At 37.3% G+C, this 15,320-nt stretch overlaps 1 protein-coding gene across 1 annotated transcript in view; it reads left to right on the top strand.

Moving 5' to 3' along the window:
* The window catches only part of rspo2 (R-spondin 2), a 51,725-nt gene that overhangs the window by 10,377 nt on the left and 26,028 nt on the right, over positions 1–15,320 (top strand). Inside the window, exon 2 of the mRNA XM_043260352.1 lies at positions 10,675–10,863. Within this exon, the coding sequence (XP_043116287.1) occupies positions 10,675–10,863 (189 nt within the window). The remainder of the gene's footprint in view (positions 1–10,674; positions 10,864–15,320) is intronic.

Genomic DNA, 15,320 nt, shown 5'->3' on the forward strand with positions numbered 1-15,320 from the left:
TTCTGAATAAAAGTTCAGATTTCTTTGTAAAATAAAAAAGAAATCACTTTAAACAGTAGTGTAGGTTGTGATATGTTAATGTTTTGTATATAGTTCATTTATCTTACAGCGATTACAATGATGCATTATCATTTTGTAAATAAACATTTTTAGCATAAAACGTCTTGGTCGAGATCAACACCACTTTAATTTCTCAAAGGCAAAAGAAGAAAGTTGCATGATGTGGCCAACGTGTTTATGGGAGTACGGGGCCGTACAGGGGCCGTATCTGAGATGTATCTGGCTGCCAGACAGGTCTGTTTTGGTAAGAGCAAGAAGAGGTTGAAGTTGAGTGATTATCACAGAGCTCTTTAGTGTAAGCTCTGCCCTGGGGAGCAGATGAGACGAGCGGCCATTACATAAAACCCTGCCCTGGTGTTCATTTGTATCTGGAAGTGCTCTGGCATGTCCTCGCTTGCCAGGTTTTCACAGGGATTTGACAAATTTGTAACAATACACGCAGATTTTATACATTGTGCCACCCATGTGTGCAGGAAACCGCAACTGTAGAACCTGTTTTTGTTATTTTCAGGCTTGTGCTGATCGTATTCATGCCGTTTTTGAAGTCGATGGCATGGGTGTTGCGTGGTATCCTGTTGAATTTTTGCTTAATTAGCTCAATAGAAGTTTTTGGAGGGTCTGCTGCAGCTATTTATGGAGTAGAAGACTCAGTCTTGGGCATCGGGCTTTGAAGTCCTCTCTCAGTGGTTGGGGCCATATGAGGTTCCTCGGCATGTTTCTCCCTGCCACCCCCGTGGTGCTCTCCACTTTTGACCTTATGGATCACTTCTGATCTGGCCTGGTAGGGAAGAGTTTTGCCAGGGAGGTGGAGAAGAGGTCTCGTTAAAGGGTTAATGAGGTAATACCTTTCATGTTCCCAGCATAGCACAGAGTCAGGCGTGAAGGCAAAACAATAGTTTTAGAGGGAGGTCTGCGGGATAGTGTGCCTGTATATGTATGTGTGGGTCAGTTTTATGTGCATTCATAACCCGTTAACTGTTTTCAAAACTTATTAAACTTATCGGGTAAATTATCTGTTATGTTAAGAATCTGAATGATTCCTCAAACTGTATAGCTTGAGAAGAGGTGTGCTATTACTTTTCCAAGAGATTCAACTAAATTTCTGCTGATAGATGATAAAATGAAAGAAAAAAACAGAACTGACTCATCTCTACCAGAATATCATTTAGACCAGTGGGTAGCAAAGCAACACACCAAATACCACCAATACCACCCATGTGCATTAGTTCTCAATCTTTTTGATTTAGAGGCCAACAATTTTTTAGAGCTTGGCTTTGTTAGAAGGACATATATTCTATTGCGTTTTATTACTTTACATTACTCACCCAAGTCTGGAAATCACTCTTAAAATGAAGCTTCCTCGTAAAGGTTTGGGGAACTGTGGGAATCCTGGTTCTTTAAATAATAAGCAACAGTTACTGACAGAGTAAATTAAAGTGCCCGGTATGGATTTTTTTTAATTACATGCAGTGTGTAACACGGCTCTAGATGAATGAAAACATCCTGCAAAATCTGCGCCGTAAATCTGAAAGTGTACCGTTTATAAAGGTATTGTCTCTGAAAAGAAAGAGTCGACTCTGAATCATTGAAACGCTGTTTTATACTGACTTCAGCGTGAAACATTAGCATATTGCCTGTCTACTTGTTGGCCTTTTTGCATTGGTTTGAATAAAAATGCAAATTCATTCTTTGCCACTAGGTGCCGCTTTTGAAATAGTTTTTTTAATTTGAAATTTGATTTTTAAAGCCCCCTAGTGGCTTCTGGGACCTTAGTTGACAACTAAGTGTAGATTTTTTTTGTTCTAATTCCTGTGTGAGTGGTGGTAAAATGCATAATTGGCAGCCCTTTCATTTTACCACTATGTTCTTCTAAACCTGTATAACGTTCCTGACTTTTTTTTTGGTCAAATGCCAAAGGAAATGATTTTTAAAATGTCTGAGGTTTTTCCCCATTAAAGTCTACCCGGTGTTGTATGGACCCCAGTGTTCTTTGACATATCTTCTTTTTCCATTTAATTCATACAGATTTTTGAATGATATGCAAGTTTTTGGCTGAAAAGGCACTCTCGAATAACTTTACAATACATTAACTGTATTGGATTGTAAGACTGCAGTGGTATTATTATGAAGCGTCATGAGATTGGATCACTGGCAGGTGGAAAAGAAGGGTCTTGTTAGGTCCACTAATGCTCAATGGTGTGAAAAAATCCCAAGCACGCTGTTTCTCTGATCTTTGGCCATGTTGTTGCTCTTTTTCAATGCAGGGAACTCACTGCTAGCTCCTTAGCATGTGTGTAGAACAGCATGTGTGACTGAATTGCGGGATTCAGAACCCATTGTGCCACAGGTGTGAAAATGAGGTGTGAGGTTTATGTGTGATAAATTACCAACAGGTGTGCTAATTTTAACTGTTCCACTTTCCACCCTCTCCACCACCACCCTCCTGTGTTTGCTTCTGTACCACTTTCTTTACACTGCTATCATGCTTTAAGGTCTTTTAAATAATTTAACCAGTCCAAAAAAAACAAACATTTTAAGAAATGTAAACTAATTAATGATTAATAAATACATTGTCTTCTTATTTGGTATCTTTCCTTTATTTTCTCATACCCACACCTCACCTCTTCTCTAGAAACCTGAGAATATAACAGAAGAAGAATTCATGGAGTGGAAAAAGTTGCTGACTTCCAAATTCCGTTCCAAAAAAACAGTGAGCTGTGCAGAAACATAAAGCATATCTTCTCACACATAGCCTGTCATGACAGATTGCCTTTTGCACCCTATAGAGCACCTGCACATCTTTGGTTCACACGTAAAACAGTCTTTTTTCGTGCATCATATCATACTTTAAGCATATGAACAACAGTTCATTGTACTTTAAAATTAAATTTTTTTTAAATGGACATTTTGCTATTAATGGTATATAATTCAGAGTTAAACAGGATATCCAACAAGTATGGCTTTTTATTCATAATTGTGTAACTATATAAATTTCTGAATAAGATTTGTAGAATATCTACCTATACAAAGAGATACACACACACACACACACACACACATATATATATATATATATATATATATATATATATATATATATATATATATATATATATATATATATATATATATATATATATATAATTCTTATATATTTATAACCTACTTTTAAAATATTCCTATTATTAATTATATTATGTCATTTATAATTTTTACAGTTATTTTAAACTTTTTTCTCATATTCCTACAACCTTTATTAAAAGTATATAAATAAATGTATAAATGTTTATTTATTTTTACAGTTATTTTAAACTTTTTTTTCTCATGTATCATAGAACCTACAACCTTTTGGTTAATAAAAGTTATATAAATAAATGTATAAATGTTTCATCAATGAGGGAACACTATAGCTCAGATTTAGAGACTGAATTGAAATGATTGGCTACCTAAAATAACCAGATTTATTACTACTTGAATGAATGCAACAAGTCAACAATAATCAGTCCATGTGTGTGAGCGCTCTACAATCTCTCTTGAGACTAAAAAGCCATGCCAGGGTATTAGCATACACGTCAGCAGGTTTGCCCTCCAGTCCTCTGAATCCCTTTTTGTCCTGCGCCAACTGCAAGCAAACGCTAACACCAGTACCAGCTGCCCGAGCTTACAAGGTATGTTTTGATATCAAGGCCACCGATTCAATCGCAGTGATCCAATCAACAAACCTATCGGTGCTTGCCATGTCTCCCGGGCCTGTATCACAGGAACACTCTCACTAAGCTAATAAGCCAGTGCAGTGAAACAAATGTGTTTGCTCAGACACATGGTGCAGAATCATTATAAGTAATGGGATTGCCCTAAATTGTAAACATATGCATACAGTACAATCTGTTAAAGTAAACTGGAGTTGGGGGGGGGACATGGAGGCCTGAATCCTGACTATTTCCAGCTGCAAAGTAGTCAGAGGTGAAGTCCAGCATATTTTCTGCTAAATTGGAGGAGAAATGTGCCTGTAGAGCAAAACATACTCTTGCCATATACCACCATTCTGGCTCTGGTGTACTAATCTTCAGCAAAGTGTGATTTCCATACCCATGACCATGACAAATAAAGTCAGATGCAACAAATGCGGGTGGATTGATGCAGTTTTCCATGTACTGTCTTCAACCATGTGGAACAATGTGGGGACTGGCACACTTTTAGTGGATGATCTGAAAGTTTTATTACATACTCGCAGTTTCTTTTCCATTGTAAGATGCAAGCGTTTCTGATTCTAAATGGATGGTTCACCCAAAAATACTTACCCTTATGTTGTTTCAAAGCCATATGGCTGTCTTCCTTCCACAAGTGGAGATTACAATTGAATAGTGAATTGTGACTGAGGCTGTCATTTAGCCTAACATCTCGTTTTGTATTTTACTGAAGAAGGTTCATACAGGTTTGGAATGACACAATGAGTAAATAATGACAGAATTTTAAAACAAGCCAGGCGATGAAGACTGACTTCATTCCCAGTAATGTGAAGCTTATTGCTCAATAACAGCTTTGAACTTTGAATGGTCTTAGTATATTGGATCACATTTTATTACTTTGTGCTCTGATAGATCAGTGTGGTGGATTTCGATTGGTGGTTTGAAGCAGTGTTGTTAAATAAAAATATTTTAGCAAATTGAAATAAAGCTGAAATAAATTAAAATGTAAATATTAGAATAATTAAACTTAAACTTAAACTGAAAAAAAAAATGTAGAAATGTATGCTTGGCAACTATCTCAATCTGAAGTTGAGCTGAGGTACTAAAATGACTACAACTGAAATAAAAATAAATTAAAGCTACAAAATATTAAAAATCAAATAAAAATGACAAAAGCATATAAAATTATTAATAGTGAAAGTATATATATATATATATATATATATATATATATATATATATATATATATATATATATATATATATATATAGTAGTGTTCTAACATATCAACCTATGTCTCAAAAAACATAAATTTTGCAATTTCAGTTGTAAATGATCCCATTTTCACTTAAATGTAGCAGTAGTGTTTTGTCATGTGCGAAGACGTACAAAGAATAATCTCCTGTTAGTCTTTCAAACTATTCTGAATAGTTGGACGAAGATCAAATTAATCTCAGTGTTGTAGATACTATGATTCTTCATGGTTTCCTCTTCCCGTTTTATAGTTTTTTCTGTATTTGGACTTTTTACTGCTTTTGAATCTTGACATATCACATGACGCATGATATCATCAAAATTGTAGAGACAGGAATGATGTCATGGGATGATGTCATAGGCATTTGTTAGTGTGAGAAAGAGAGATCACTGGAAGTTGTTGGCAGTGTTTGTTTGAGGCGGGGGTTTGCTATTTCTTCCCAGCTCTGCCGGCCCAAGGCGATGAACGTCACGGTTGTTTGAAAGTCTTTAAACATACCTTAGACAGTTTTTTTTTCAGTTGGATCTCACTCACACTGTAATTACTGTTGATCAGGATTCAAAACAAAGCCAGCCAAAGCTGAATGAAGGCAACACACTCCAACAATGCCGTCATATGTTGTGTTATGAGCTTGTGATTCGCATGAATGAAGGACCAAGAATTTTGCGTTTACCTGAATGAACCACAGTCTCCCCACAGAAACTGGGCACGGTGAAACTAGCACAGATTATTGTTGGACAGAGATTTCACTCCTTTTAAGTTACATTTCATTGCACTGTTGTCTGCAGATGAATATTTGTCAGCAGATGGATGCCGTACCTGTCATTTGATGTTCCTGAGAGATGATGTCAACAGGGATGTGCCGATTATAGATGAGAGAGAAAAGTAAGTGCGCATAAAAAAATGTGGCGAATGATGGAGAGGATAAGGGAAAGAAATGAAAACACAGCTAAGAACTAAATAACATCTTCAAAAGAGAAACAACACTTCTTTTTGCTCCCCCAACAAATCAAGAAATTCACCTCTAATCCATTCGTACTGCTGCTTTTGAGTTCCCTCACATAACCTCATGCTTGGCTGACAGCAAATGGTGGAGACAGTGTGACCGAACTGTTTGCTGGCTCTTTTACACAAAACAATGTCACACTCTATACAGTTTGCAGGAAAATTGTGTTGTCTTCTGATTAGACTGCAGTAAACTGGAATTGTTGTGATGTCTTTAGCACAGATGTTCAAAGAGGACAGGGCCTTTGTAAGAACAGTTGTTTAGGTTGTAGATGGATCGTTTAATGCATGATGAATGAAAGCACTTGCGTATTTTGGTTTCGTGAAACATTTTGTTATGGGAAAGAGCAGCTCATAGAGTGCCCAGGTTGTCAGGTCAAAATGCATTTGCAACCTATTTTATTACTGAATATGGGTGTAAAGCTACATAATTGTATTGATTATGAAGTGTGATAATCCATTATAATATATAATGTGTTAAACAGTCCATCTCATATTACTGCACGTGGCTAACAGGGGCTATCAAATGCTCCATTTAAATGAAGAAAGTTCTTGCTGCGGAGTTTGAGTTTCAGCATTATTATTAATAATAATTGCATGCATCCGGTCTACTTCAGTTCAATTTTGTTGTTTTCTTCCCAGGATGTGATTTTGATTCTAATCTTAAGGATCAATTGAGTACAGCCTATAGCAGTGATCCTCAAATCTGGACCTCGAGATCCATTTTCTTTAACCCTAATCAAACACACCTGAGCCTGCTAATCAGTGTCTTCAGGATCATTAGAAAATCACAGGTAGGTGAGTTTTATCAGGGTTGGAGCTAAACTCTGCAGTGCAATAGACCTCCAGGGTAAGATTTGAGGAACCCTGGCCTACAGTATAGTAAATTGTCTGCCATTGATAACACACATATCAACAGTTAACTAAAAAGAATAGTTCACCTAAACATTTGTGATTTACCCTCATTGTTCGAAGCTTGTATGACATTTTTTCCTCTGTGGAATGCAAATGGAGATATTTAGGAAAATGTCTGCATTTTTTGGTGTGGGTACTTTAAAGTTTTGAAAGAAAGGCATACAGAAATGACATTTTTGAGAGAAGCATATCTGTTTGTATTATTAAAGTATTAATAATGGTAAACAAATTTGTGTAATTTGTGTAAGCTCGATGTATTATTTTGGTGTCAATTTAGCGGTGGATTTGTGGTGGATGCTAAAATTATAAATGTGAAAAAAAACTTTCTTTAGTTCCATAATACATGCTTGACAGTGTAAGTTACACTTCAGCAGGTTAACATGACAGACTTGGTAAAGTTTAAAGCTCATTTTGGTATGACTCTTGGAACAAAAAGCACTCTTAACAGCCAAATTAGCCTTATCCACTGTAATTTACATAGAACTCAAAATTCTGCCAGACCGACATACATAATTAACATTTTAGAGTGACTTAAAAACATAGCCGGAGATGTTGTTTACATGTATGAAAGCCACTCGGATCGTTTGGTTTTTCTTGGATGGCTTTTTCAGTTAAATGATGAGGGCAAATTGCTGCACAAATAAGATGCAATAATAATTTTGACATAACTTTAATTTCTATTTAGTTCAAGTATAAATAGAGTTGAATGCAGAATATGAATAGAGTCCCACTGAGGCACTATTTCTTGTTTGCTTCCCCTCTTGGGTCCCAGTGTCTCTTTAAAACCCAATTTGACAGTGATATTGGAAAGCCATCATATTTTCTGGCTTAGAGCTTGAATTTGATCCCCTCTATGAATTGATGAAAATACGATGCGGAATGGAAGACTCCAGTCATAGCTTCAGGTATAAATCAGTTGGCGGTGAAAAGATTTCCGTAAAATGTGGAAGCACTGGGCCCTCAAGGGTGGCTCTTGGACACCCTTGCCCTAGACACACCAGATCCCAGCCTCCTTTTTGACATGCCTGTGGTTGGAGCTGGGAAAGCCGTCCTCAGACATGCTGCTGATCCAAAAATCTCGAATGAGGCAAAAAGCATCTTACGTCTCATACTTTTTCCATTGATAATTGCTAGACCAGTGAGAGCACAATCCCATCAATAAAGGTCTGAATGTCATTCGGTATAGTTGGTAACAACCAAACGCAAGGCAACGAGGGAAACGGCACTGCAGTGCCAGGCAATCGATGCACTGATTCGATCATTCAAGGTCGATCCTGTTGTTCAAGCTCATGTTGACAGCAGCAGTTAAAGAAATCATTTAACTGCCGCAAGGCTTTGCTGAAACAGCTCTGACAGTGGGATGAAAGAAATAACACCCCTATGATTAAGGAAAAGGGAAAACGGTTTGTGATATTGCCATACCACCCTCAATTAGGGAAATTCAATAAGGGAAACACTCTGATAGTTCTCAACTTTTTGAAGTTCCAACCTCACGCCAGTCCTAGTTTCCGCCTGTTCTCTGCACTACGATCGCAATCAGGTCTGAAGTGTGTGGGCTGAGTTGGGGAGATTTTTACCAATTTACGGTGAATGTCAGGTTTCTATAAACATGTTCAAACTGTATACCATATGTCTTTACGTGTGGTTTGGGAAAAAATGTGTCCAGATCATTTCCTCATCACAAAAACAGGTCACGTGGCATGCAACAAGCTACACAATAAAGTTGTATATTTTTTGTTACCATGAAAACAGCATGATACTCGCATAAAAAAAAAAAATCTATGTATTTATGTAAGCATCCTAATCTTAAGCTTTTTGTTACAGACCAGATGATTGCCAGCAGTGCATTGTTACAGTGTGAATTTGATTAGCACAATACTGCCTGTGTGGAATATAGATAACATAAATTTTGTTTGATGATTATGGATGTTTTTGAATAATTTAACATTAATAATTTCTTTAAAGAACTACCTCTATTACAACAGATAAAAAAGTAGTTGCATGTTGTATAAAACAGAATCTTGTACTGTGTCTTTGATCACATATTTAGTCCTCTGATCAAAAACAGTAAGTGGTTTTTAAGTAATAATTTCAGGCCTTTATCAAATCTGAAATGGTACATTAACATTAAAGCATGAGGTTGTGTTTTATTGCGCAACTACGTATATCTTTAGTTTTGAGGACTAGGAGAGACCTCATTCAGCTGAACATTGACATAAACATGCCAACATTTACATTAAGTGAACAGGGACCTTTCACTGCTTCTTGATTTTAAGGTGAATTCTGGAATTTCAAGGTAGCAAACTTTTAAGGACAATGATACATTGACTACAAATGGCTCAATCAAGAAGCAGACTGAGACACAATGAAGAAGTTGAGAAGGTTAATTGTGCTAAATAGCAAACCTTTATTCCTCTTGTTTGGTTTGTCCATCTCTCTTGAAGCTGTCTCTTGTATAATATTGAAGAAAGCGTTTATAAATGGCACTTATTATGTGAAACAGCAAATTTTTATCAGCCATGCTGAAATTTAATTCTCAGTTATTTATTCAGACTGAAGAAAAAATTATGGGAAAAAGGGAATGGGAAAGGTCAGCAAAGTGCATGATATTTTATAAAGCATTGTGGTGGGTCGTCCAGTTCAGACACTCTATCTTGGTTTGTGATATTTAAAACTTGGCTTCAATCAATAGCAATGTCTCTGGTTTGCAGCTATTGTGTGCGCCCAAGGACATTTTCCTGTAAAGAGGACGCTAAGGAACTTACATTAAGAGACCTTTATTGTGAAACGGTATGGTCGTTACTGGCTCTTTTGTCTTCTACCAGCAACATGATCCTGCTCAGAGTCAATGCGGTTTTGGGCTTTCAGCGGCTGTCTGAACTCTACATACAGGAGTTGAGCATTGAATCAAATCACGGTGCTGCTCACATTGAAAATGGTTTCCTCTGCAAAAACGTCAGGCCTCGCTAGTGTCACAGTAATGACAGTTTCTTTAGTCAGTGAAAGTTTTATGTGTCAATGAAAATGTCTGTGACAGTTCTATAGCGGCACACGTTTAACCGTTCAGCAGAGCACTTTGCAGTTAGCTTGCTCTGTGGTGTAGTGGTTTACAACTTAACGTTGCTGGTTCGGTTGCAAGACACAAGGCATGAGCTATCACCATGTTCCCTTGAGTGAGGCACTTAACCTCAGTAAGTGTACAGTAAGTTGTTTTGGTAAAAATGTGCGCTTTTGCCTTTGCTACTTACTGTACATTCTGTATATCCTTACTAGGCCAAGATTAAAGTTGCCAGTTGTCCTGTATTTAAGCAAAGTATTATAATTAATATTAATATTAAATCCATACAGGATGCAGTCTTCATGTACTTCAGCGTCTTCCTCCAAAACTCAAAAGCTTAAGAATGTTTTTTGCATATGTATTGATTTACTATTCAAAACACATTTGCATGAAAATGTCAGATTTTACCTATTTAGAAGACAGATTGCATGCAAGGGGAAATACAGACAATCTTATATTTTACAACAAATGTAAACTCAGTAAACTTGCTTTTTAAATGCATTGTAGCACTTAATTTCTTTACACAGTAATGAATGCGGTATTTTATTTTTACTTAGTGATCAATTATCACTAATGATTTACTGAAATAGCAAGTGACTTGTTAAAGAAATGAAGAGTGTTGGCAAATGAAGATGTTACTTGGTGTTATTAGCTGATAAATGTATCTTTTTTGTGTCTTGCTTCATTGCAGCTAGCTATGGAGCTTATCCCATCTGTAAAGGCTGCTCGGTGTGTTCCAAGGACAACGGGTGTATGAACTGCCAACCCAAGCTCTTCCTGTTCCTGAGGAGGGAGAGGATGAGGCAGTATGGCGAGTGTCTCCATGCCTGTCCTTCAGGCTACTATGGCATGCGCGGGACAGAGATCAACATGTGCGCCAGTAAGATCCTACACTTTCCCTTTCACATACACACACACTGCCCGTTTCGTAGCGCTGGTGTGTAGATGCTAATGCACAGACATGCTGGTTTAGCATGGATTTGAGAGAGGGCTTAGCTGTGTAAAAATCTATTTATGTGGTCACGTACTGTGAATACATTAAGTGAAGGAATACTGCCATGCATTTGATGTTCAAAACGCTTGTAGCTTGTAAATTTATTTTGAGTGAACTGACAAATCTGTTAATTTGGAAAGTTATGACTTTGCATATTGACCTTTCCCCCAGCATTTTCCATATGCTTTTAGTGGTTTAAAGACTTTCTGATCATGTAAGTCCCTTGAAACACTACTTTTCGCAACTTACATTTCATTGTAAATGCAACAATTAGTGATGTCCTGTATAATTAAGCCTGTTTCACCTGATCCTGATCAGACACATAAAGAGAACATGGTGACATAATTAAATACACAACAACATCCAGCAGTTCTAGTTGTATCAACTACTTTGTGTTGAAGTGTAGTCTATGCGTATGTTTCTCTAAATAAACACAGGAAGACATTTACTCGATTTCATTAATTGAGTAGTTAGTTGTTGGATGTCACTCATGGATGTCAAGAAACAACAGCAATACAAAATTCTTATATTTGTCTGAAAGAGCAATATAATAGTCCTATTGGAATTGTGTATCAGTTTCCTTCCATGCCCTGTATTTTATAACCTTATTTTAACATTTGCGCCAGGCCTGAGACACTCTGGACCTTTGAGGTTAAGTGAAAAGCCTGAGGTGTTGGCTTTGTGTTTCATGTGAAAACAAAACTCTAACTCTTTGGATTGTTAAGCCAAACTCCTGACAGACAGACTTAAAACCTCAGAGGAGTGTGTCAGGACCTACAATACTAATAAACCCAGATGCTGTACAGACACCCTTGTATAAAAATCAGTCTATTCTCACTCAGCAAACTTGATACAGATTTATCTGCCAATTTTATCAAAAGAGGAGGAGGGGAAACATTTAAACGCCTCATTTACCATAAACTGGCTGTACCGGTTGAGGCTACTTAGCATTACAGAGTTTTCCATTTCTTAACTGCTAATCAAATTCATCAACCTACATTTTGTAAGTTCTTCAGCTGTGGAGAAAGGAAAGAGGCATGTTGTTTTCTGAGACTGTGTCCTCCAACCATTCGTTGTCCTGGGTGAATTTTGATTTTAAATGATACTGATATGTGGCCAGTTAATCTGGATTCCTTTCATGGAGAACTTCTCCCAGAACAAAACCTCACATTGTCACGTAGCATCAAATCTCCTCGCAAAGCCTACTTTGATGTGATCGCTGTTTCAGTTATGACTTTGTAATCCAGCTTCGCATTTGACCCCCCTCCTTAAGTTATGCTTTTTCTGTCTTCTTCACTAAGCTCTTCATGTCTGTCAGTCATAATGGGATGTTCTATCAGGGTTAGTGCAAGAACTAATCGTCAGGTCACTGGGAACGATTTTGAACACATGACAGCCATTCAAAGTCGCTTTCGTCTTCTCTCTTGTCCAGGTTTTCAGCGCACTACGTTCTTCCAAGAGCCTGGAACGGTGGATTACATTGGAGTTGATCATGTTTTTAAAAAACAGGCTCTGAAATCACTTAAGCAGCAGCTGCTTATCATTAGACCCTAAGTGTGTGTGTGATCCTATCTCGTTTAAGAATGCTTTGCAGAATCGTCAGGCCTGAGTGAAAACAAAGGCAAAGAGGAGACAGGTTTGCACTACATCAGTGCAGACTCTTCCGATGGAGCCGTGGGGTGGGGTCGCACGCTTTTGAAATCCTCTCACCAGATTGAACACTCTGACCTACCTCTGGCGAGCATCATGTGCGTGACCCAAGCATCCCGAATGAGAAGAAGAAAGGCTTGTTTTTCTCTTCTATTCTGAACTTGGAGATTAAGCTTACTTTGTTGCCAAGAAAAGCTGTTTGTGAATTAAATTATATCTTTTATATATTTAAATAAATAATTATAAGACTGAACAACTGGCCTAAAGACATAGTTCACCTAAAATAAAAATTCTGTCATCATTTGCTCACACCTATGTCAATGACTTCCTTTGGTTCCACTTTAACTACTATGTACTTACATAAAAAAAACTTACATAAAAAATAAGCTAAAGGTACTAAAGGTTGTATTCATATTGCATTGCAAAACACTTTTGCTGTTATTAGGGTGGGATATGGGCATGGTTAGGGACAGGTTTTGGTGGTGTGGGTAGAATTAAGGGTGGGTTAAGGGATGGGTCAACAGTGTAATTACAAATGTAATTACAGGAATGAATTACAGCTGTAATTAGATGCAGGTATTTTTAATGTATTTTTTTATTATTGAGGTACAATGTAAAAACATGTTTGCACACTAAATTATTAATTTAAATGTAAAGTAGTTAACACCACTTAATATAAAGTAGACCCAATGACAGTTAATGGGGTCTTTCATCACGGTTCTTTCATAATTTTTTTTTTTAATTTTGGAGTTCCGTAGCAGTATTTATTTATTTATTTTTGGTAACTGAAACTCCATTCATACATCCATTTTTTACACTTATCCGGGATTGGGTCACAGGGGCAACAGTTTAAGCAGGGATGCCTAGACTTCCCTCTGCCTAGACACTTCCTCCATGCAGAGAAAACCTCCCCCTGGAGGCATCCGGGAGGCATCCAGAACAGATGCTCGAGCTACCAGCTGGCTCCTCTCGATGTGGAGGAGCAACAGGTCTACTCCGAGCTTCTCCTGAGTAACCGAGCACCTCACCCTATCTCTAAGGGAGTGCCCAGCCACCTTGTGGAGGAAACTCCACTTTTGGCTTCCTGTATCTGGGATTTTATCCTTTCCATCATAATCCAAAGCTCATGACCATAGGTGAGAGTAGGAACATAGATCGACCAGTGAATCTAGAGGTGAACTCCTTCTTTACCACGTCAGACCAGTACATCGACCACATTAATGCAGAAGCTGCACCGATCTCTCATTCCATCCTTCAATCCTTCAATCACTCGTGAAGATACTTCAACTCCTCCACCAAACCGAGGGGGGCAAGCAACCCTTTTCTGACTGAGAACCATGGCCTTAGACTTGGAGGTGCTGATTCTCATCCCAGCCGCTTCACACTCGTCTGCAAATCACCTGGTTTGATGGAGCCAACCAGACAACATCATCCGCAAAAAGGAAAGATGAGATCCTGGCTGCACCTAGACATCCTGTCCATAAAAATAATGAACAGGACCAAAAACAAAGGGCCAACAATTAAAGAAAACAGTTGGTGGGGAGTCCCTGCCTCAGGTGGAGAAATTTCAGTAACTGAAACTATTAGATTAAAAAAAAAAAAGAAATGAAATAAAAATATAAATAATACATGAAAAACTAGAAATCGAAAATAATAAATAGAATAAATGACAAAACATTTAAATATTTAAAAATACAAAAAATAAAAGCAAATTCTAATTATTAACAAATACTGTAATCATATTTAAATAATAATACAATTAATAACTCATTCAGGTTTAGAATAACACAAGGGTGAGGAAACAAAGACAGATATTCCATTTTATCCCAGAATTTATTTTAAGAGCAAAATTTCTCTAGCACAAAAACACAGTAAGATATCATAGTTAAACAACATCATATTTAGTTTATTAATACACCTAAATTTGCACTAAATGCAATTAAATAAAACAAACTGACAAACAAGCTAAATGCAATTATTGAAAAAGCAAAAATCTAGATTTAGCTTTTATTGCTAAATTGAAAAAATGAACATTTAAAAAAGCAGGGAGTTCCAGTTTGTAAGAGAAACCATCCAAATGAAACAGCTTGCCAAAATAAATTGGTCTTGATGGCATTATTTGAGCAAAACTTACTTGGAAACCATCTTTAATCATTACTTGATTGTTTGACTGTGCGCGCAATAAAATATGACATAAATTAGTAGCCTCTCTGCTGTTGGTTAGTTGCTCCCAAACACTGCTGCAGCCTACCACTGAAGCTAACCAGATAAAAAGAGAGTGTGGGAAGTAAGAAGGAGGAATAAATGCAAGAAAAGAGTCTCTGAATGTAGAGAAAAATGGTGCAATGATACCATCAGTTTTCTACAGGTTGTCAAGTGAAAGGCCTCTTCTTCATCCATCTTGAACCCTCCTTTTCTCCTTTTACATTTTTAGTCTTTGAGTGTCACCACAAGGAAACCCCCTACGCCCTCTTTCTCATGGATACATAAGCAGGCACATGAAAAGGTTCCAGGCTGAGAATTAGGATAAAACGTGCAAGCAGAGACTAGTTTCAACCATAACCTTTACAACAGCCATCAAGGTACTTACCAGCTTACTGATACTTCTCTTCATGGCGGCAATGCTGTGAGTTTTAATGCTGACTTTATGACTTTATGAAATATCTTTCACGTGATTGATAGCCTAATGTTAG

The sequence above is a fragment of the Puntigrus tetrazona genome, chromosome 16 (genome assembly GCF_018831695.1).
Source record: "Puntigrus tetrazona isolate hp1 chromosome 16, ASM1883169v1, whole genome shotgun sequence".
NCBI lineage: Eukaryota > Metazoa > Chordata > Actinopteri > Cypriniformes > Cyprinidae > Puntigrus > Puntigrus tetrazona.